This window comes from Pseudorca crassidens, chromosome 2, assembly GCF_039906515.1.
Source record: "Pseudorca crassidens isolate mPseCra1 chromosome 2, mPseCra1.hap1, whole genome shotgun sequence".
Taxonomy (NCBI): domain Eukaryota; kingdom Metazoa; phylum Chordata; class Mammalia; order Artiodactyla; family Delphinidae; genus Pseudorca; species Pseudorca crassidens.
In genome coordinates, this window is record NC_090297.1 from 22,570,049 (window position 1) to 22,592,693 (window position 22,645).

General features: G+C 38.3%; 1 protein-coding gene across 30 annotated transcripts in view; it reads left to right on the forward strand.

Moving 5' to 3' along the window:
* Positions 1–22,645, forward strand: part of EPB41 (erythrocyte membrane protein band 4.1) — a 206,200-nt gene that overhangs the window by 92,824 nt on the left and 90,731 nt on the right. For all 30 annotated transcript variants that reach the window (XM_067725137.1, XM_067725131.1, XM_067725142.1 and 27 more), the window contains 3 exons: positions 3,384–3,426; positions 10,406–10,481; positions 12,554–12,772. In XM_067725137.1, coding sequence (XP_067581238.1) covers positions 3,384–3,426; positions 10,406–10,481; positions 12,554–12,772 — 338 coding nt within the window. The remainder of the gene's footprint in view (positions 1–3,383; positions 3,427–10,405; positions 10,482–12,553; positions 12,773–22,645) is intronic.

Genomic DNA, 22,645 nt, shown 5'->3' on the forward strand with positions numbered 1-22,645 from the left:
TAGTAGATACTATCAGTTTTCCAAAGTGGTGCTACCAGTTCACACTCCCACCAGCACTAAGGGTTGCAGCTGTGCCACATTCTCACCAGCACTTGGTATAACTCACTGCATTTTGATTTCTGCTCTTACCACTCTGCTGAACTGCCCTTGCCAAGATAAATCTGACAGTTTTTCATCTTCATGTCCCTTGTCCATTTTGCAGCATTGACGAGCTTGCCTATCCATCCTTGAAATGTTCTATTCCTTTGGATTCTGTGATACCAGTCTCTCCTGTTTTCCTCCTACCACTTGGTCACTTCTTCTCAGTTTACTTCTCAGCTCTTTATCCTCTCTTCATCCCTTAACTGTAAATGTTCCCCAAGGTTTATCTTTAGTGTCTTTCTTTTAACTCTATTATATGCTCCCTGGATTATTTTTATCTACTTTCATGGCTTCATTTGCCACCTATATGGGGAAAGTGCCCAAATTTATATCTCTGGTTAAAATCACTCTTCTGAGTGCCAGACCTGCTTATCCAGCTATCTACTGAAATATTCTACTTGGATTTCCAAAGACACCTTGAACGTGTATCTATATAAATATACCATAATTTATTTATTCTATTGTTGATGGACATTTGGGTTGTTTTCAGTTTTTTGCAATTGTTTTCTTCTTCATGAAAATTTATTCCTTTTCCTACATTTTCTGTTTCAGTGAATAGTACCACATCTACCCGTTGCCCAAGCCAGCAACTCAGGAACTTTTGTTTACTACTGTACTTTACCACCTCTCATCATCAGCCCACCCTATTTACTCAGTCACAAATCCTGACTATTATCATTCTCAACAACAGCTTCTTATTTGGTCTCCCTGTCTACCTCAAATTTGTGTCACTCTTATTTTAAATCCTTCAGTGATTCTCCCTTGCCTGTAACTTGATGAAGTCCAAGTTTCTTAGCATGGAATACTATGGCCTCTATGATCTGGCCCTTACTGTTCTTTTTCATTTTACATCTCTCCTCTTCACTTCTGTGCTCCAGCTTTGCTGAACTACATTCAGCAACTCAGATGTATCATGTTCTCTTTATATACCCTGTGCCTTTCTAATTACTTCCACTTCTTTTTTTGCCTGGCTAACTCTTATTTGTTCTTCAACCCTAAATTAGATCTCCCATTCTTTTTTTTTTTTACCTTTTTTTTCCCCAAAAACATTCTTTTGAGAAACATTTCCTAACTGCCTCTAAGAAAAGACAAATTGTTCACTACTCAGCTCTTCCTTTAGACTGACAGCTCCTTGAGGACAAGCACTATTTTTATTTTTTTTTTGTGCGGTACGCGGGCCTCTCACTGTTGTGGCCTCTCCCGCTGCGGAGCACAGGCTCCGGACGCGCAGGCTCAGCGGCCATGGCTCACGGGCCCAGCCGCTCTGCGGCATGTGGAATCCTCCCGGACCGGGGCACGAACCCGTGTCCCCTGCATCGGCAGGCGGACTCTCAACCACTGCGCCACCAGGGAAGCCCCTACAAGCACTATTTTTAAATCCCTTTTGGAACTTTGGTGCCTAGCACGTGGAGGCATTCCTAAATACTTGTTGGCTAAATAAAATGCTCTGAATTGAATAATTTAAATTGAGCATAAAGTACCTATTGTTATGCACACTGGTTTTTTATTGTCTTGTACACACTTTTTGATTTTGACTTTGATTCGGAGGTCTAGATACTGAAGAAATAATACTTTGTTCTATAAGGTACCTTATGCCTTGGAGTCCCATGTGACTGGCACAAATCTGGATTTGCCCCCTCTATGTCAGGTTGGTGGGAATTCTAGCCTTAGAGTCATAGAATGGCTCATGCAATCCCCGTAAGAAACTTGGCAGCTTCAGGCTACTTTGGCAGATTTCTCTTAAAAATAGGGAAAATATGGAGTCGCCTCACTCTGTAGGGGAAGTGTTCATTCCACAGCGATAGAAAGTAGTCTTTGTTAAGAGTTCTGGATTGCAAGGTTTCAGAGGTTCCACAAAACTTATCAGTTGGCGCTTTCAAAGTCCTCTTTTGCCTTTGGACCTATAACAACTTAAAGTTCTTTAGTCTTAATGAGAGAGGAAGGAGAAACACCCAGGTTACCCCCTGCCCTTTCTGACAGGACTTAAGCAAGTATGTACTTAGTTTTTCTACTTTAGAATAATTTTGTATTAAGTGATATTTTTAAAAACATACATTTCTTAATCATCTGTGTTAATTGCAGGGGCAGGGGAGAGAAAAGGAAACTCGTCCTCACTCTTTGCTTATTATCTGTTGTGGTGACTATCTTTATATAATGGTTAGTGTAATATATAATCAAATGTAAGATTGTGGTGTTCAGGCCCACTCCTTGGGTAGGGCAAATGGGATGGTCATCTTGAACTTTGCCCTTGTTGGTACAGGGTGAGGAGTAATCCCCCCTTACTCTTCTTTTCTAAATACAACTAAAATTCAATTTTAAACATTTTGGAAGGGGGAATGGGGTGGGGGGATTGGGAGCAGGCATGAAAGGGGCTCCTGGGGTGCTGGTAATGTTATACTTATATGTTCACTTTGATAATTTATTGATCTATACGTATGTTTTATGTACTTTTCTGTATATGTCTTATGTCAATAAAAATCTTTTAGACAATTCAATTTAGAAATTTCTGTCTTTAAACATTTCTCTAGGAGCCTATGAAAGATGTTAATGGTGAGGCTCTTTTTAAGTGCCATTAGTTTTGCATGGTCTGCTATGGGTTGAGGAACCTTGCCCTTGTGGTGTGCAAATTTTAAGTGGGGTTGGAGAATGGTGAAGGGAGAAATTAGTGTGGGCAAGAGTAGTCAGGAAAAACAAAATAGTTATTCATTCAGTAAACATTAACTGAGCATGAACCATCTACCAGGTGCTGTGCTGACACAGAAAACTTGAATGAGACTGGAGGTCAGAGTTGGAGGGAAAAATAAGATCTAGGTTATAGATCAATAATCCTGGTTATAGATCTCTATTTGTCTTTACAGAATAATAAAAATAGCAAGTGCTTATTTAGCATTTCTTGTTTGCTGAAGCTTTACATATATTACCTTTTAATCTTCACAGTAACCCTGAGATAGGCCCTACTGCTAATATCTCATTTTATTTCCTCTAATAGATGAGGAAACTGAAGTACAAAGATGCTTAAAGTCACTCACCTAGGAAGTAGTAGAGCTAGGATTCAAGCCCAACTGTCTGGCTCCCTGTTTCTCTGTTCAAAATTACTGTGCTGTGTGAAACTAATGCAAAAAATATTGGAAATGTAGGTTGACCTGGAGACACTATTGGAGATGGTCAGTAATCCTGCTTCTGGTACTCTGTGGTTTATGTATTTTGGAGCTCTGTGTGAATGCCTTTTCTTCTTTTTACAGACATGGCTGGATTCTGCCAAAGAAATAAAAAAGCAGGTTCGTGGTAAGTGAATATAGCCCTTTTTCTAGCTCTTTCTTTTTTTTAGTAGGTCAGAGGATTTCCAACCTTTTTCTGGCTGTGAGTCACTTTAGAATTCTGACTATGGTAGATGGCTTTGAAATTAAGATAAAGCCTTCCTTTGGAAGGTAGAGATTCCATAATAGAAAGATACAGCAGAGGTAGACACTATTGAGATGTAGGTCAGATCTTGATGATTTTTTTTTACAACTAGGCAAAGTGGGGGAAGATAGGAATGATTGAGAGAAACAGAAGGTGGAAACAAACAAAGAATAGAAGAGAAAAGGATATGGGAGTCAGTTCTCACAATGGTAGTGATTGAAACTGTAGTAGCTTACGATTGGGAGTTTGCTGCCTGATCCTGTTCCATTTAGATTGTTCTGGACTATTGAGTTCTAACCTCCTCCATGTTTTCTTCTCTATAGTTCTTTTTTGTCCCTTTTCAACCGTCTTCTTCCAAATTGAAGTATGTAAGGAACTGTGGAAGGAAAAAAAAGAATAGAAGAAATTCCTTGCCAGTGACCCTTCTGTCATTGTGGCTTTCTCTTAGCTCCAAGCCCTCTGGCATATATTACTGCTGAACACCCTGCTCAGACTGGTGTCCTGGGATAGATTTTTCTAGGTTGATAAAAGTCTAGATTAGTATTTTGTAGCCTCAGGCCCAATGGGCTAAAGGGTAGAGACTTTACCCACCCCCCCCACCCCCACCCCCCCAGTTATGACTAGATGTCCTTTTAGTTTAGTTTATTTTTGAGGAAACTTGTAGGAACTGCAGTAGATGTTATTCATCATGATTAGTAAGTTTTAACTGTATCACCTGAAAAGAAGTTTTGTTTTTCATTTGTTTCTTAAAAGAAAACACTTTTGTTATGGTGAAATGTTTTCTTTTAGACCCTATTTATTTATATTTCTTAAGATAGAGAAACAAAATACTACTTTGGCCTGACAACTCTCCATATTTGCTCTCTGCCTATAAAATCTTGTTTTAAAATGCAAATCAGAGTAAAAAGTATTCAGAATATTTGAGACATGACAACAAAAAACATGATTCTAAGCCCCTTTCAATGAAGATACTTTTAATATTCAATATTACTCAGGAATAAATGATTGTACAAGAAGACACTTTAGGAAGAAAAGTTGAAACAGAGTTTATGATGAGTGGAGAAGACTGTCTAGTAGATTATCTTCCAGGCTATTGAGAAAAAAAACTCTCGCTAAGAAAAATAACCTAAGTGTTTGTCGTTTAAAAAAAATTTACAAAATAATAAAACCTCTTCCTTCAACATGGGAAAGAAAAACCATGTCTGTAACACAAACTTTAACATCAAAATGTAAATATTTCATTGAGCCAAAGAGAAGGTTGACATTTATCTATTGCAAAGATTTTGGGTTTTTTAAAAATAGTTTTCACGGGCTTCCCTGGTGGTGCAGTGGTTAAGAAGCTGCCTGCCAATGCAGGGGACACGGGTTCGAGCCCTGGTCCGGGAAGATCCCACATGCTGTGGAGCAACTAAGCCCGTGTGCCACAACTACTGAGCCTGCACTCTAGAGTCCACGAGCCACAACTGCTGAGCCCATGTGCCGCAACTACTAAAGCCCGCGCACCTAGAGCCCATGCTCCGCAACGAGAAGCCTCTGCAATTAGAAGCCTGTGCGCCGCAACTAGAGAAAGCCTGCGCACAGCAACGAAGACCCAACAGAGCCAAAATTAAAAATAAATAAAATAAATAAATTTATTTTTAAAAAAAGCCCTTGAGTTTAAAAAGAAATAGTTTTCATCATACAGTAATATATACCCATTGTGAAAAATTAAGCATTATGAAAATATATCATGAAGCAAATAAAAAGCCTGTAAATCCTATCCTCCAGATATAATCACTGTTAAATTGGTATGATCTGTAAGATTTTTTCTAGGCATATATAAATTTTGTTTTTCAAAAATACAATTATGTTATACATTGTTATATATTGTATCTTCTGTATATTATGTCATATGTAGTTTTAAAATTTTTAAAATAGGTGATATAAATATGAGGTATAAAATTAAAAGATACAGATGAATATAATACAAGGTCAATCTTCCTTCTTCCCCTGTCCTTTAACTAATTTCTTGTGTTCTGTCCAGAGGTGTTCTGAGTGTATATAGACATACATTTTAATATAAATATGTATTTAATGCATACGTTATATTTTATATATAATATACTTTATAAATATATTTTAATATAAATATGTATGTTCTGTATGTATTTAATATACATATGCAATCTTTAACATAATTTGTATACTCTTTATATTAACATATATCAATTTATTTCATGTGTTAAAATTTTTTTTTAATGATTATAAAGTTGTAGCACTGTATATATATATATATATATATAGAGAGAGAGAGAGAGAGAGAGAGAGAGCGAGAGAGAGAGAGAGAGAGCGCGCCAATCTTACTGATGGATATTTTGGGTTGCAGTAAACATGTATTGAATATATATGTATATGTGCACTTAGATGTATCTGTAGTAAATTGCTAGAAGTAGAATAAAAAAGTATGAATGTTTAAATTTGTAATAGATATTCACCAGCAAGATTTTTTCCATATTTCAAAAAATATAGAAAAGAATGGAGGCTAATATAACAAATACCCATGTACCCATCACCCAGAATTAACATGTGTTAACTTTTACATTTAAAATAGAACAGTACAGGTAAGGTTTATCTCCTAGTCCCATCCCCTTCTCTCCCTATCCGTAGATATCTATTTTCATGAATTTGAGGTGAGTCAGTCCATGTTTTTATATTTTTCCTTCATATATCCATACCCATATACAATAGATAGTATTGCTTCGCCTGTATTTTTGAAATTTCCCTCGGACCTAACAATCCATTTGAACCTTCTATGGTTTATCAGTCTCTCTCCCTTCTCCCAGCTTAATATTTAGCTTTGTTTAACTTCCTTGGTTCTGAATAAGAGAGATCTCCCCTGCTGAGTCAGGCTAGCAACTTCCACCTCCTTCTGGAATAGTACAGAGCAAAAGCAAGAAATCCTTATACCTTCTGAAAAATACTGATACATAAAATAACACAAACTGTGTTTAAGAAATTCTGTAGCCCAGGATATGCCCCTTCTAAATGTATCCTCCTCTCCTTCCCCTGCAGAAGTCACCACTGCCCTGAATTTTGTGTTAATGATTCCATTGTATTTTTTAATGTTTTTTAAAAATTACCTAATGTATGAATGTATACCTAAAAATATTGTTTTACCTTTTTGGACATCATATAAATTGAATTATATAACAGTTAATCATTCATGACTAGCTTTTCTTATAAACATGATTTTGGAATTCATCTCAGTTGAAAAGAAAATTTCACAGTGATATCCTCTGAGTTTTTTCTTTTCTTTTTTTCTTTTTCTTTTCTTTTTGGCTGCACTGTGCGGCTTGTGGGATCCTAGTTTCCCCACCAGGGACTGAAGCCGGGCCCTGGCAGTGAAAGTGCCAAGTCCTAACCACTGGACTGCCAGGGAATTCCTCCTCTGACCTTTTTCTCTTGTATTCTGTTTCATTTTTAAAATGCTGATTTTGACCCATTAAACTGATTTCACAATGGATCATGATCCACAGTTTAAAAACCCTACCAGGACTTCCCTGATGGTGCAGTGGTTAAGAATCCGCCTGCCAATGCAGGGGACACAGGTTCGAGCCCTGATCCAGGAATATTCCACATGCCGTGGAGCAACTAAGCCTGTGTGCCACAGCTCTACAGCCTGTGAGCCACAACTACTGAGTCCGAGTGCCACAACTACCGAAGCCCGGGCGCCTAGAGCCTGTGCTCTGCAACAAGAGAAGCCCCCGCTTGCTGCAACTAGAGAAAGCCCGCGCACAGCAACAAAGACCCAATGCAGCCAAAAATAAATTAATTAACTAAAAAAAAACACCCCACTGATTTAGGCTTAAAGTGGAATTGCTAGATTATAGAGTATGTTTATTTTTAGTTTTACCAGATATAGCCAAATTGTTCTCCTTTAAATTGATTGTAATAGTTTACATCCCCACCAATAGTGTATGAGATAGTTCCTGTTTTCCTGTGTACCCAGAAGGCAGGAAGTTTTTTTCAATTATTAATTTTAAAAATGTTTGGACACAATTTCAGACTTAAAAGTTGAAATAATGGTACAAAGAATTCCTGGGTACCCTTCACCCAGATTCCTCAGATGTTAATATTTTACTATTTTATCTTTTCTCTTTATACACACACACACACACACACACACACACTGACACACACAAAACCTTTTTTCTGAACCATTTAATAGTAAGTTGCATCGTAGCAGCGCCATTCACAATAGCCACTTTTTTCTACCCCCAACTTTCACAGTTGCTTTCTATATGCGCTGTTCTTTGCCTTGATTTTTTTTTTTCACTTAACAGTGTATAGTGGCAGTGTATCTTTTCTTGCTAAATAAATACATTTAGGTTGTTTCCAGACATTTGCTATTACAAACAATATCTTATACCTGTATCATTTGACCACGTTTAAGTGTATGTTTAGATACATTTATGAAAGTGGAATTGCTAGGTGAAAGAGTATATACATTTTATGTTTTGATAGATATTCTCAATTGTTCTCCATAGTGTTGTACCAGTTTACACTCACATCAGCAATAGAAGAAAGTGCTTATTTTCCCCACCAATCGTGGGTGTTATCAAGCTTTTTATATCAGTTAGCTCAAAGAGAAAAAAAAATCACACTTTGTAAACTGTTGTTGATTTGCTTTCTTTAATGCTAGTCTTCCTATACTATTAAAAAATTGCCATTTATATATGTTATGAAATAACTGAATTTGTGTTTAAAGTTCTTAAATGCTGAATTCACATTTATTGAACATTCTTTTAGCTGTCTTTTTTCCCATATTGATTTGCTCTAGCCAGTACATTTTTAAAAATAAATTTATTTACTTATAGCTATGTTGGGTCTTCATGCTGCACGTGGGCTTTCTCTAGTTGCAGCGAGCAGGGGCTACTCTTCGTTGTGGTGTGCGGGCTTCTCATTGCGGTGGCTTCTCTTGTTGCAGAGCATGGGCTCTAGGCGCGTGGGCTTCAGTAGTTGTGGCTCATGGTCTCTAGAGCACAGGCTCAGTAGTTGTGGCGCACATGGGCTTTGTTGCTCCGCGGCATGTGGGATCTTACTGGACCAGGGCTCGAACCTGTGTCCCCTGCACTGGCAGGTGGATTCTTAACCACTGTGCCACCAGGGAAGCCCTCTAGCCAATACATTTTTTATAGGTAGCATAGAAGTCATCTTTTTTTAATGTCTATATGGGAATTATAAGTTAACAGTGATTAGATTATTAACATATCGTAATCATAACAACAGATGGTATTTTACAGTATTTGAACTGTAAATATTGCCTCCCCATCCCCTTACCCTTTTTTATGAGAAACAATTATGGGGTTGGTTTCCTAAGTTCCATTTAAAGTTTCTGGGATGTGAAACATTAGAAGTGAGTTAATGGTAAACATTAGGATTGAGTAGATTTGAGACAAGTTTGTTTTATTGTCTGGAATTTGCCTTTTAGTTCAAATTTTGAAGGAAAATATCAACCATTTCCAAGGGACTCCTGTATTAAATATTTTAGCATGCTTAAAACTGCATATTCTTTAAGACATTTAAACTATTTCAAATTTTAATTTGCATATGGTCATTGGCAGCCAATAGCAATAAAAATGATATTTGGAGATGAAATGCTGTGAATGCAAAACAGAACAATGTTTGAAACACAGATGTTTGTTATAGGGTAGTAGAGTCCAATGGTTAAAAGCATGGGATTTGGGGTAAGAGAACCCTGGATTCACTAGCTATGTATTTTCTTAAGCCTCTGTTTCTTCATAAATAAAATGAACTAATAGTAGCACCTACCTGTATGTAAGAGGGCTAGCTTAGTATCTGGCATGCAATAAGTACTGAACAAAATGTATCTCTTAGCATCATAACCAATCATACTTACTTCTTTTTTTTTTTTTTTTTTTTTTTTGCGGTATGCGGGCCTCTCACTGTTGCGGCCTCTCCCGTTGCGGAGCACAGGCTCCGGACGCGCAGGCTCAGTGGTCACGGCTCACGGGCCTAGCTGCTCCGCGGCATGTGGGATCTTCCCGGACCGGGGCACGAACCTGTGTCCCCTGTATCAGCAGGCGGACTCTCAACCACTGCGCCACCAGGGAAGCCCAATCATAACTTATTTATAACTGAGACCAGGCCCTACTCTTTGAGAAACTAACAGTCATGTTAGAAAAACCTTGAAGGGATAGCACTTAGCTGGAAAAATTGAAATGCATTCTCCACTTAACTTTTACTCACAATCTCTGACTTTCATTGTAGATAAAAAATATGAAACACTTGTATGAGTCTTAGGATTAAATTCTTGTAGTTTTCATACCTAAAATATTTTCATTAGAGCTATAGTTTCTAAGAGCCACCTATATTGCCTCTTCCTTCTTATTTCTAAAATAATCTCCTAATCTCACCCATATTCTCACCCATATTAATGGGAAGAATGCTTTTGTTTATTTGAGATAATGTTGAGAGATGTCACAAATAAATAATGCCAACACCAAAAGAAAACATCCATGGATCACTTTGAATGACCTCTGAGGACCCAGAGTGGTATATAGATCACATTTTGAAAACCATTGCTACAAACATGTTCACCTATAGGATGGTTTCCTTTATGTTATTTTGCTTATAATGTTTTATAAACAAAACTATTAAGTCGGGTAAAAAAAATGAGATAGATGGTGTCTAGACAACTTTCTTCTTTTTCTTTTTTAAATAAAAATACTATTTCACCCACAAAGCATGAAAGTATTAGGACACTTCAAGAAAAAAAAGATTTTTTTGAATATTTTTAGGTATTTCTAACAACCAGAAACTTAGGCATAAGCATACAATTCTTTTGTGTTTATTTTTACAGGTGTCCCTTGGAATTTCACATTTAATGTAAAGTTTTATCCACCTGACCCAGCACAGTTAACAGAAGATATAACAAGGTAAATAATTTATTAATAGTTAAATATGTAATAAGTAATCTCATTATCATAAGCTCTGGGAATTTCTCCATTCAGAATTGAAGAAAAATGATGAGCTATTAAACCTAAGATAAAAAGTTTCTGGTCACTTCAAGGCAGGCTTGCAAATAAGTGATCCTAAAAGCCTCAAATATCTGTGACTCGCCTGGAGAAAATTGGTAGGGAATTAACCTTGCTTATCATGGGTATTGTGCCATGCTGTGGACAGGGAACCTATAAACCATACTGTCCTCCAAAGGACAAGAGACAAATACAGTGGCAAAACAGCTCTGCCGTTTTTTTGTTTGTTTTAAATACTCCTCTCACACCATGCTGTTCCTTAAGGGATCAAAAAAACTAAAGTCTCAGTGTTACTATTTTTTTCTTCCTATTCCCCTTTTAAATTGTATAATTAGGTACGTGAACTGAACATTCCTCAGTAATTTTTTTTTTTTTTTTTTTTTTTTTGCGGTACGCGGGCCTCTCACTGTTATGGCCTCTCCCGTTGCGGAGCACAGGCTCCAGACGCGCAGGCTCAGCGGCCACGGCTCACGGGCCCAGCCGCTCCGCGGCATGCGGGATCCTCCCGGACCGGGGCACGAACCCGTGTCCCCTGCACTGGCAGGCGGACTCTCAACCACTGCGCCACCAGGGAAGCCCCCTCAGTAATTTTTGAGCCCACTTAATTTATGAAATAAATCTTGTACTGTTTAAAAATAGCTTACTGATTCCTTTTTAAGAAAGTGGCCTTTATTGGATTCTATATAAATACTGAATATTAGCAAAAAAGCAAAAAGGAAAAACAGTATATAGTAAAGAATACTACTCTACATATGTATATCCATAGCATCTTGCATAGAGCCTTATACGTAGTATGTATTTGGCAAATGTTTGTTCAATTGAATGTTGGTTGTTGAGAAACTGCTTTCTAATTCTGATTTTGCTGTCAACTATCTGATTTCAGACAAATATATACTCTCTAGGCTTCAGTTTTCATCTCTCTCAAATAAGAATAGCATAAGACTATTAAAAGGTCTGCTTGTTAAGTACTGTGAAATGTCTGTGCCATTTGAAAAAATTATTCTTTGTCCAGTTATCTTTAGTACATTCTTGAAGTTGAGATGCAATATCTCTGCCTGAAAAAATTGTCTTGGTTATTGCTTTTTCACAGGTAATATTTGTCTCTTAGAGTTGCTAATTATTCATCTTTCTTCATTAAGGTTTATTATATATACAACAAAACAAATCCTTAAAAATCTGTACTAATTACTACATTTTAGAAGAGTTTAAGATTCTTATGATTTGATTGGCATTGCTCTGACTTTTTAAAAAAGATGTATGTAGTGACTAATCATAGATAGCAAAAATGATTGCTGGTGCATATGTTGTTCAGCATCTACTTATGGTCAAGTCAAAGATATGATTCTAATCAATATAGGAGTTTTCAATTTAATCATACCTCCCAGCTTTCCTGTTTGGTAAAAGAGTCTGAACTGGTTAACCCAGTCAGAACAAGGGCTAAGGAGGTCATGGCCATGGGTGTGAATACCATATGGTGTGTCTGACATATGTAGGGTCACTCAGTTTGTTGGACTTAACTGTTTCTACCCTCATCTGAATTCCCTATAGTTTAGCATACAGGTGGAATCGGTCTTACAAGATGATAGTGTGTGGAAGGCTGCATGCAATTTAAGCCCATCTTGGAGGAAAAACATACCAAAGAACGTTCATATCCTAGTGAAAATGTATCAGTAATGTCATCTGTATATGAAGGGCAGTATCTATGCATTTGGCAAAGCAACGTGATAGAAAAGAAAGGACCCAATTTGGGGACCAAGCAGCCTTTATTACTATCTGACATTGAAATAGTACAATGAACAACCATATACCCTCTACCTAACTGAACAATTATTAATATTATCTCATATTTACTTAATCATTCTTTTTCTTTCTCCCTCCCTACCTCTCTCTCCCGTTTTCTTCCTTTTTCTCTCTCTGTATTTTGTTATTGTTTTTGTTGCTGACATGGTAACATCTTTTCTCTTTGGCTGTAGGTATTATTTATGTCTTCAACTTCGGCAGGACATAGTTGCAGGACGACTGCCCTGTTCATTTGCAACCTTAGCATTATTAGGTTCTTATACCATCCAGTCTGAGCTGGGAGACTATGACCCAGAACTCCATGGTGCAGATTATGTTAGTGATTTTAAACTGGCCCCAAATCAGACCAAGGAACTTGAAGAGAAGGTCATGGAACTGCATAAGTCATACAGGTAAATATGTCTCCAGGATTTGTTCTGTGTTTACTTTGACAGTAAGTTTAAACCCTTGACCTGGGATTGATTCAGTGTTTGCCTTAGTGGGAACTGGTGCCATAGAAAGAGTCAGCTTGAGCTCAGTTCCCTCCCAATTCTTTGGGCAAGTCATTTAAACCCTCTGAACCTCAGTTTTCTCATCAGAGTAATAGGTGTTGCATTGTTGGATGAAAACTACATGAGGTAATATATGTAAAGCACTAAGCACAGTATCTGGCACATAGTAGGTGCTCAATAAATGGTAGCTATTATTATTATTGCCTTACCTTTTTTTTTTTTTCCAGATTTTAAATGTATTATGCTATATTAGGTGCCTTGAGATCTTTAGAGCAGAGGTTCTTAACTTGGGGTCTATGTACATGGATAGACTTCAGAGGGCCCATGAAACCCCTGAAGGTATTTTTAAAAGTCTTTATTGAATTCACTAATTTTTTTTTTCATGGAAATAATTTGTTAATGTTGGGAGGTATAACACAGTGATCAGGAACAAGTTCAGACTGAGCTGGGTTGAATTCTTGGCTCTGCTTGGTCCTGGCCTGTGACCTTGGGTAATTCACTTAATCTCTCTGAGCCTCAGTTTCCTTATATGTCTGATAGAGATCATTACCTCAGAGGAAATAGGGTGAGCCATAGGATTAAAAAAGGTAATATGTGTAAAAAGTTAATACAATGTCTTACGTAGTAAAAATTCAATAAATGTTAGCTAATATTAAAGTCCCAGAAAAATTTGTGTTTCTTACTACCAAACATCCCATTGTTATTTGAGTGACTTGTTACAGCTAAATTTTACAAGCTGCCTTAGCATATTAAGGAGACTGATCCTGGCCTTGAGTTGGTACCCTGAATTATGTTAGCATGAGTTAGGCTAGGATGCCCCAAAGGGTCATACTGCTGAGAAGTCCAGAGTGGTCTTAGTAGGCTTTTCATGGTAGGAACAAGTATTCTGTTTGGCCGTTGAGCCATCTTATTTTCCTTAGAGTGGTTCCAATAGGATTGCATGGATTGAGATGCCTTAAATGAGAGAGTTTGAACTCAAGGTGCCCCAATTCTGGTTGCCTTATTCCGCCTGTAGGTTCTGGTCCCACAGTCATAAGAACCATAATGAGGACTTTAAAGTCTACAACCTACATAGCAATAGTCTTATAACTATCACCTTACTCTCCTGAGGTCACACTGTTTCTACAGAGAACTGCTGAGGTTTGCTTTTCAAGTATGAGCGTATACATTACAATGCTCTGATATCTAAGACCACTAATATATCACTTTCAACTAGTTGATGATTGTAACTTAAGCATGTTGTATTGTCCTTAAATATGTTTTTAATATACTTATTTATATTCTGATTACGATTCTAGGAATTTATATATATATATACATAAAATATATAATTACATACATATATATGCAAAAGCAAGTAGTGGAAAGAAGCAATCAATTAAAATAATCTGATTTGTTAAAATGTCAGTATTGTAGGGAAATGTTTTTTTTTCTAATAATTTAAAAATAATTTTTATTGGTAGTGTAATCTTTGAGCAATCAATAAAATGGTGAAAGAAAATATTCTACTGCTGCTGTGGAGCAAAACAGCAGAAAATAGTGGTATCAGATTATGATTGATACCTAACTTCTGTCTCTGACTTTTTCTTTTTTTTTTTTTTTGCGGTACGCGGGCCTCTCACTATTGTGGCCTCTCCTGTTGCGGAGCACAGGCTCAGCGGTCATGGCTCACGGGCCCAGCCGCTCCGCAGCACGTGGGATCTTCCCGGACCAGGGCACGAACCCATGTCTCCTGCATCGGCAGGCAGACTCTCAACCACTGCGCCACCAGGGAAGCCCTTTTTTTTTTTTTTTAAGGAGCCCCAGTTTTATCTATCACTCAGCTTCAACAGTTATTACCCCTGTAGCTTTCTTCAGTCATTTATTCCCCTCCATATTTTTCCCCGACAGTAGTTTAAAGCAAGTCATATCATTTCACCCATAAAAACTTAAGTATCTACCAGGATACAGACTTTAAGAACACAATACAACTATCACACCTAACAAAATTAACACTAATTCTTTAATATCTGATGATTCTTTTAATGGTTATTTGATCATAATAGAATTTCAGGTTTGGGAGGACTTTATAGTCTAAATCTCATGCAATGCTTGATTCTCCTTTTTAGCATTGTTACATAATCATCATAACATTATAAGCAGCTAATTATTGTGTGTCTCTTATTATGTGCCAGATACTATGCTAGGCACTTTATGTATGATACCATATTTAACTTTTATAATCACCCTTTGAATTAGGCCAGCTCTTTTCTTTTTTTTTTTATAAATTTATTTATTTTTGGCTGTGTTGGGTCTTCGATGCTGCACGCCGGCTTTCTCTAGTTGCTGCGAGTGGGGGCTACTCTTCGTTGCTGCACGGGCTTCTCATTGCAGTGGCTTCTCTTTTTGCGGAGCTTGGGCTCTAGGCGCATGGGCTTCAGTAGTTATGGCTCCCGGGCTCTAGAGCACAGGCTCACTGGTTGTGGCGCACGGGCTTAGTTGCTCTGTGGCATGTGGGATCTTCTTGGACCAGGGCTCGAACCCGTGTTCCCTGCATTGGCAGGCAGATTCTTAACCACTGTACCACCAGGGAAGTCCCAGGCCAGCTCTTTTCATATGGTGTTGTTTTACAGACTGCCGGCAGTCTCCAAGATTCTTTTTTTTTTTCCGTGTATTTATTTATTTTTGGCTGCATGGGGTCTTCGTTGCTGTGCATGGGCTTTCTCTAGTTGTGGCGAGCGGGAGCGTGCGCGGGCTTTTTATTGTGTTGGCTTCTCTTGTTGTGGAGCATGGGCTCTAGGCATGCGAGCTTCAGTAGTTGTGGCACGTGGGCTCAGTATTTGTGGCTCGCGGGCTCTAGAGTGCAGGCTCAGTAGTTGTGGCACACGGACTTAGTTGCTCTGCGGCATGTGGGATCTGCCTGGACCAGGGCTTGAACCCGTGTCCCCTGAATTGACAGGTGGATTCTTAACCACTGCGCCACCAGGGTAGCCCAGTCTCCAAGATTCTGTTAAGGGGTCCATGAGGTCAAAATCATTTTCATAATAATACTAAGATATTATTTGGCCATTTCACTGTGTTGAAATGGTGGAGCACAAATCAAAGCAATGGCACCAGACTGTACTACTAGTCATTATATGCTTCACCAACATTCACTTTTATTTTTATTTATTTATTTATTTAAAATTTCCATTGTAGCCCTTTTTAAAAATTGGCTTTATTTATTTTTCTTATTTTTGGCTGCATTGGGTCTTCATTGCTGCACACGGGTTTCTCTAGTTGTGGTGAGTGGGGGTTACTCTTCGTTACTGTGTGCGGGCTTCTCATTGCGGTGGCTTCTCTTGTTGCACAGCACGGGCTTCTAGGCATGAGGGCTTCAGTAGTTGCAGCATACAGGCTCAGTAGTTGTGGCTCGCGAGCTCTAGAGCACAGGCTCAGTAGTTGTGGCGCACGGGATTAGTTGCTTCGCAGCATGTGGGCTCTTCCCGGACCAGGCCGCGAACCCATGTCCCCTGCATTGTCAGGCAGATTCTTAACCACTGTGCCACCAGGGAAGTCCCACACTTTTACTTTTTAACTTGCAGTTAAAAATTAAAAAGTAAAATAAAATATTTTTAAACCTGCCAATTCACTTAAAAATTTTCATGATGAAGCAGTAAAGAGTATTGATTTTATTAAATCTGAAATACATCCTGTTTAATATTCTGTGTGATTTAATGGGGAGTACACAGAAAGCACTTCTGCTGCATACTGAGGTACTTGTCTTGAAGAAAAGCACGTGTGTAATTGTTTTGAGTTCTCAGCTGCATTAGCCAGTTTTTTAATGCAACTCCTTTTTTACTTGAAAAAGTGACTGATTATTCAGACTTGGTTATTTGGCATACATTTCCTCAAAAGTGAAATGAGCCAGTCCTTTAAGGATTGGTAAATGACTGATAGTATTTGTTGCTAATGACAAAATTCAAGCTTTCAAATGAAAATTAGAATTTTGGAAAATTTGTATTTGCCATCATGATCTTGACAGGTTCCAAATACTTAAACGACTTTTCTGATGAAGTTGGTGATTATTTTAATGAATGTGATTCTTTTCTTTTAATATCATACAATGAAATGTGTCCACATTTGGAAAACTTGCATTACTCAGCCAACCAGTATTTTTCAGATATGAAATGCATGATGTTACAAAATCATGCATCTGTATAAAAGACCCATTCAAAATGCAAGATGGACCAATGGATTTTAATGTAATATGGTACAAAAAGTTCACTGATATGTTTTCAGATTTCACACTGCAACTAACCTTTAGGAAACAGCCATTGTTAAGTTTTGGTGTAGTATTAAAGAAGAATATTTTTAATCATCAATTCTTCCTTTTCCAAATGTTTTCAGATTTCACACTGCAACTAACCTTTAGGAAACAGCCATTGTTAAGTTTTGGTGTAGTATTAAAGAAGAATATTTTTAATCATCAATTCTTCCTTTTCCAACTACATATCTGTGTGAGATCAGGTTTCTTCATATATTACAACCATACAAAATATTGCAACAGATTGAATACAGAAGCAGGTAGGAAAATCTAGCTGTCTTCTAAGCCACACATTAAATAAAATTTGTAGGGCTTCCTTGGTGGCGCAGTGGTTGGGAGTCCGCCTGCCGATGCAGGGGACACGAGTTCGTGCCCCGGTCCGGGAAGATCCCACATGCCACGGAGCGGCTGGGCCCGTGAGCCATGGCCGCTGAACCTGCGCGTCCGGAGCCTGTGCTCCGTGGCGGGAGAGGCCACAGCAGGGAGAGGCCCGCGTACCACAAAAAAAAAAAAAAAAAAAAAAATTGTAAATATGTAAAGCAGTGTCACTCCTTAACTACATTTGGGGAAAATAGTGTTATTTTTCACACAAAAAATTTTTCATGTTAAAACATGAGTCGTCTATTGTTATTCATTAAGTCCCCTACATACAAACGAGTTCCGTTCGGAGAGAGTATTCGTAAGTCCGATTTGTTGCTAAGTCCAACAAAGTTAGCCTAGGTACCCAACTAACACAATCGGCTATATACTGTTGCTTTTACGCTTGCTTCTGGACATCCTGGGCTTGAAATAAAGACACTCTACTGCTATACTCTACAGTCCTGTACAAAGTACACAAAAGCACAACCACTTGTGGAGAATGCAAGCACGTGACAATGTATGCCAGACACGTGAACTAACTTACGTGATTGGACATGCAAGCCACATTCACATCTTTGAAAGTTTGCAACTTGAAGGTTCATAAGTAGGGGACTTACTGTTCTTTAAAGATTTAATCAATAGTTTTCAATTTTATTAGTTTTAATTTCTAATATAGTAAATATTGATAGAAATAACTCACATTAAAAAAACCTCTTAAAAAAACTCAGTAATTATTGAGAGTGAAGGGATCCTGAGGTCAAAAAGTTTGAGAACCCCTGAGTTAGGCAGTAAGACTAAAACCTGGGCTGTGGAGTCCACCTGTCTTACTTTGAATTCAGGCTCCATTCCTTATTAGCTTTATGACTCAGTAAGTTATTTAAACTCTCTAAGTTTCAGTTTTTTCATCGGAAAAATAAGGCTGATGATGTGAATTTTGTGATTGTTAAATTAGAAATTCATGTAAAGTGCTTTGCACAATGATTCTTATTCCATTTTACAAGTAATGAATGGAAGTCTGGGTTTAGAGAAATGCTCTTTGGAACTAACTGAGTTTAAACCCAAATAGGTGAAACGATCTCAGAGGACAGGTGGATATGGTCCACTTGATGTTCTGTGAGGTATACAGATAGAAATTGAGCAATAATCGATCTCCATGATTAGAAAATTTAGAGGTCTGTCATCTTGGAATTTACTTGCTCCTTTTTGGAAAGATTGGCAATCCTCACAAACAGAAAGCAAATGGGAATTTTAATTATGTCCAACAACGTGACATTTTAACCAGTCCAAAGAGACTTCTGCTTAGGCAGAAGCATTTACTATGCATTGGAAAATACAAGTAAATACTACTCTGCTCCTCAGATAAATAGAAGATAGCCTACGTACATGGAATTCTTAGTAGTGGCCCTTTGCCTAGACAGAGACCGTGAAGCTATAATTAACACTAAGTTTACAATAGCAAATCAAGCTTTAAAACGAATTGTTCTCCATTTATGGGGACTAAGATGGTATGTGAAGTTGTCAGTTGTCCCCCACTTAATTATTTGAAACCACAGTCCTTAATTAGAAGATGCAACAACATTATTAAAAGGCTGTCACAACCCCGCCAGATGAAAACTGCTGACCACAAGCATGCAGACCCCAAATTGGCTGAAACCAGAAGATGGGTGATGCTTGAAACTTCACCTTGTTGCCAACCAATCAGAGAATTGTCCATGAGCTGATCATGCACCCTGTAGCCCCCTCCCTCACACTGCCTTTAAAACCTTTGTCTCCTAACCAGCAACTTGGAGTTCGTTTTAGGACATTAATCCACCATCTTCCCAGGTTGCTGGCCTCATGAATAAAGCAACTTTTCCCATTAAAAAAAAAAAAAAAAAAAAGGCTGTCACATAACATTGGAACTCACTGAATGGCTCTATATCCTGACTCCACTTGCTCAAAATAAATACAGGGAAATTTTGTTATAACTTCTCTTTTTAATGAGCAAAAGTTAACCAGTGCCAAAGCTCCCTGGTTAGGTACTTCTGTAAGTTGCAGTAATTTCAAGTAGTAAATTATTAGATGGTACTGAATAAATTCAGGACAGTACTCCTAATGGTTTAGAGCTGTCTAGTCTCTTCCCAGATAGTTTGTTAGTACTTTCAAGAGTTTTCAAACATTTAGGAAAAACCATAGTCTTTAAAATGTTAAGCTGAAAATAATTTAAGTTGAATTTGTGATTTAAATTTGTAAAATATATGTTTGTATTTATGCACAGGTATCTGTGGTTGGTGGGATTATGGGAGATTTTCTTCTTTTTTTTTTCTATGCTCTTAAAGATATTTTCCAAATTTTATACAATGAATTATTGATTTTTATAATCAGAAAAAGCTTCCTGAAACAATTGTGTCCTAAAGCCGTTAGGTGGGATAGAGCAAGATAGTCATCCATGCTGAGAGGCAGTCTGGCTGGGGATATTGGGGCTTAAGCAGGGTGAGGAGAATGTTCATTGTGGGGGGCCATCCTGGCAGGAGAAGTCAGAGCTCAAATAGGATGAAAAGGGAGTCGTGAAGGCCTGCAGAGGGCATCCCTATGGGATGGTACCTGATACAGGTGTTGAAGCCCAAGCCGGGTGAAGAAGATGTCTATGGAAGGGGTAGCCTAACACCAGGAGTCAGAACCTGAGTGAGGTAAGGAGGACATGTGCGGGGAGCAGCCTAGCATGGGGAATTCAGAGTCTAAGCCAGTGAAGAGGGCACCCACGTGGAGGAGGGGTCAGTGGCAGCAAAGAGAGATTGGTTATGTACAGGGGGTTGATCAAATGAGTCAATGTATTGTATTAAGGATAATGGGAGCCAGGTTTCTGACTGTCAGTAAAGGGAGATACAAATTAGAGTGAGAGAGAAATTAAAATGAACCCTGTGGTGTTGCATTAAAACTGGAGGTTTCAGTGTAAACTCATTGTTTCCAATAGATAGATGGATGGATAGATAGATGTTAGATAGATAGAGATGTAAATAGGTATACACACACACACACACACGCATACTCACATACTCTGACTCTACGTTGTGCCAGAAGGAGGTGCTCAAAAAATGATGGGAAGGGCTTCCCTGGTGGCGCAATGGTTGAGAGTCCGCCTGCCTATGCAGGGGACACGGGTTCGTGCCCCGGTCCGGGAAGATGCCACATGCCGCGGAGCAGCTGGGCCCGTGAGCCATGGCCGCTGAGCCTGCGCGTCCGGAGCCTGTGCTCCGCAACGGGAGAGGCCGCAACAGTGAGAGGCCCGCATACCGCAAAAAAAAAAAAAAAGAAAAAAAAAATGATGGGAAATGGTCAGAGGGACACAGAATCCAGCTTAGAAAGGCTCCCACTAACCAAATCTGGGACGATTTAAGCACTAAAATAAATAAGGAAAATAATTGATTATATTACATTGAATAAGCTGAGAATCCCTGAGTCCATACTGATATAAATGAGGGAATAGATTAAAAGTTTGACAAGGAATAGACTATTTCCAAATACATTCCCACAGAATATTTATTAATTACAAAGAGGTAAAGAGGAATTTCATGGAAGAGAAGCCCGGCAGACATCACTGATCAAAACGAACATCTGGAAGAGACAAATTGAAATCATGTTCCCCCTGATAGGATGCAGTGAGAACACAGGGTCACTTCTGTGATATTCCTGTGAAAGATGTATAACTTATGAGGTCAATTTGTGGAGAAACATCAGACAGGCCCAAATTGAGGGGCATTCTATAGAATAACTGGCCTATAATCTTTAGAAGTTCAAGATTAGGAAAGTCAAAGAAAGACTAAGAAACTTTTCCAGACTGAAGAGGACGCAAGAGAGATGAACTAAATGAAACTCCATGAGGCTAAACTGGATTCTTCTGCCATACAGAACATTTTGGAAATAACTGGGTAAACTTGAATGGGGTCTGAGGATTAGATGGCAGTAATGTATTACTGTTTATTTCCTTGTTTTCAGAGCCCTGTGGAGGTTATGTAGGAGAATATCCTTGTTTGTAGGAATTACACACCAGAGTACTTGGGAGTGATTGGTCATCAGGTTGACAGTTTGCTCTCAAATGGTTCAGGAAAAATTGTTTGTATTGTAGGTAACTTTTAAGCGTGTTTCAAAATTTTTTTAGTTATATAAAAAAATGTTAAATGCAAAGCATCAGCCAAACCTCAAATGTAAATATTATTTTCAACTAACAAGGAAAGTCATAGTTTTAAAGATCTCTTCTTACCACCTGCCCTTAATACAATTTTAAAGCATGCTTACTTATTAGAAAATCATTTACTACATAGTTTGAAATTTAAATCTGTATTAAAATTGATTGACCCCGTTAATGTCCCTTAGAGTTGGAGAAGTATGGGGAAGATTTCATCATGATTGCTTCATTTAATGTCTTAAAACTTGTCTTCAAATTAAAGTGATTAAAATTATTTCTCGGGCTTCCCTGGTGGCTCAGTGGTTGAGTAGTCCACCTGCCGATGCAGGGGACACGGGTTCGTGCCCCAGTCCGGGAAGATCCCACAGGCCGCGGAGCGGCTAGGCCCGTGAGCCATGGCCGCTGAGCCTGCGTGTCTGGAGCCTGTGCTCCACAACGGGAGAGGCCATAACAGTGAGAGGCCCGCGTACTGCAAAAAAAAAAAAAAAATTATTTCTCTTTTATGAGTTGCTTATGATGTACCACTGTACCAGAAACCTAAGGGTGCAATAATAATAAACATTTATACTTTACAAAGCAGTTTCACAAGCATTATCTCATTTTATCCTACTAGTCACATTCATTCATTCATCAAAGATTAAAAAAATCATTGCCTATACTAGTCTCAAGAAGTAGGTATTATTATGCTTCTTACTTTATGGTTAGGAGATTGAGGTCACCACTCTTAAGTGCAGGAGCTAGGATTCCAGCTGCAGTGATGTGACTTGGGTCCCGGCTAAAGCCTGCTACCTTAAACTGAGTCATAACTTGCCTATGACCATGTAATCCCTCCATGCTTGTTTCTTCGTCAGCAAAGTGAAAGTGTTGGACTCTATAATCTTCAAGATCCATTCCAGCTTCGAATCCTAAAATTCAAGCCATCAATAATACTAACACTAACAACAACAAAGACAAAAAAACCAAA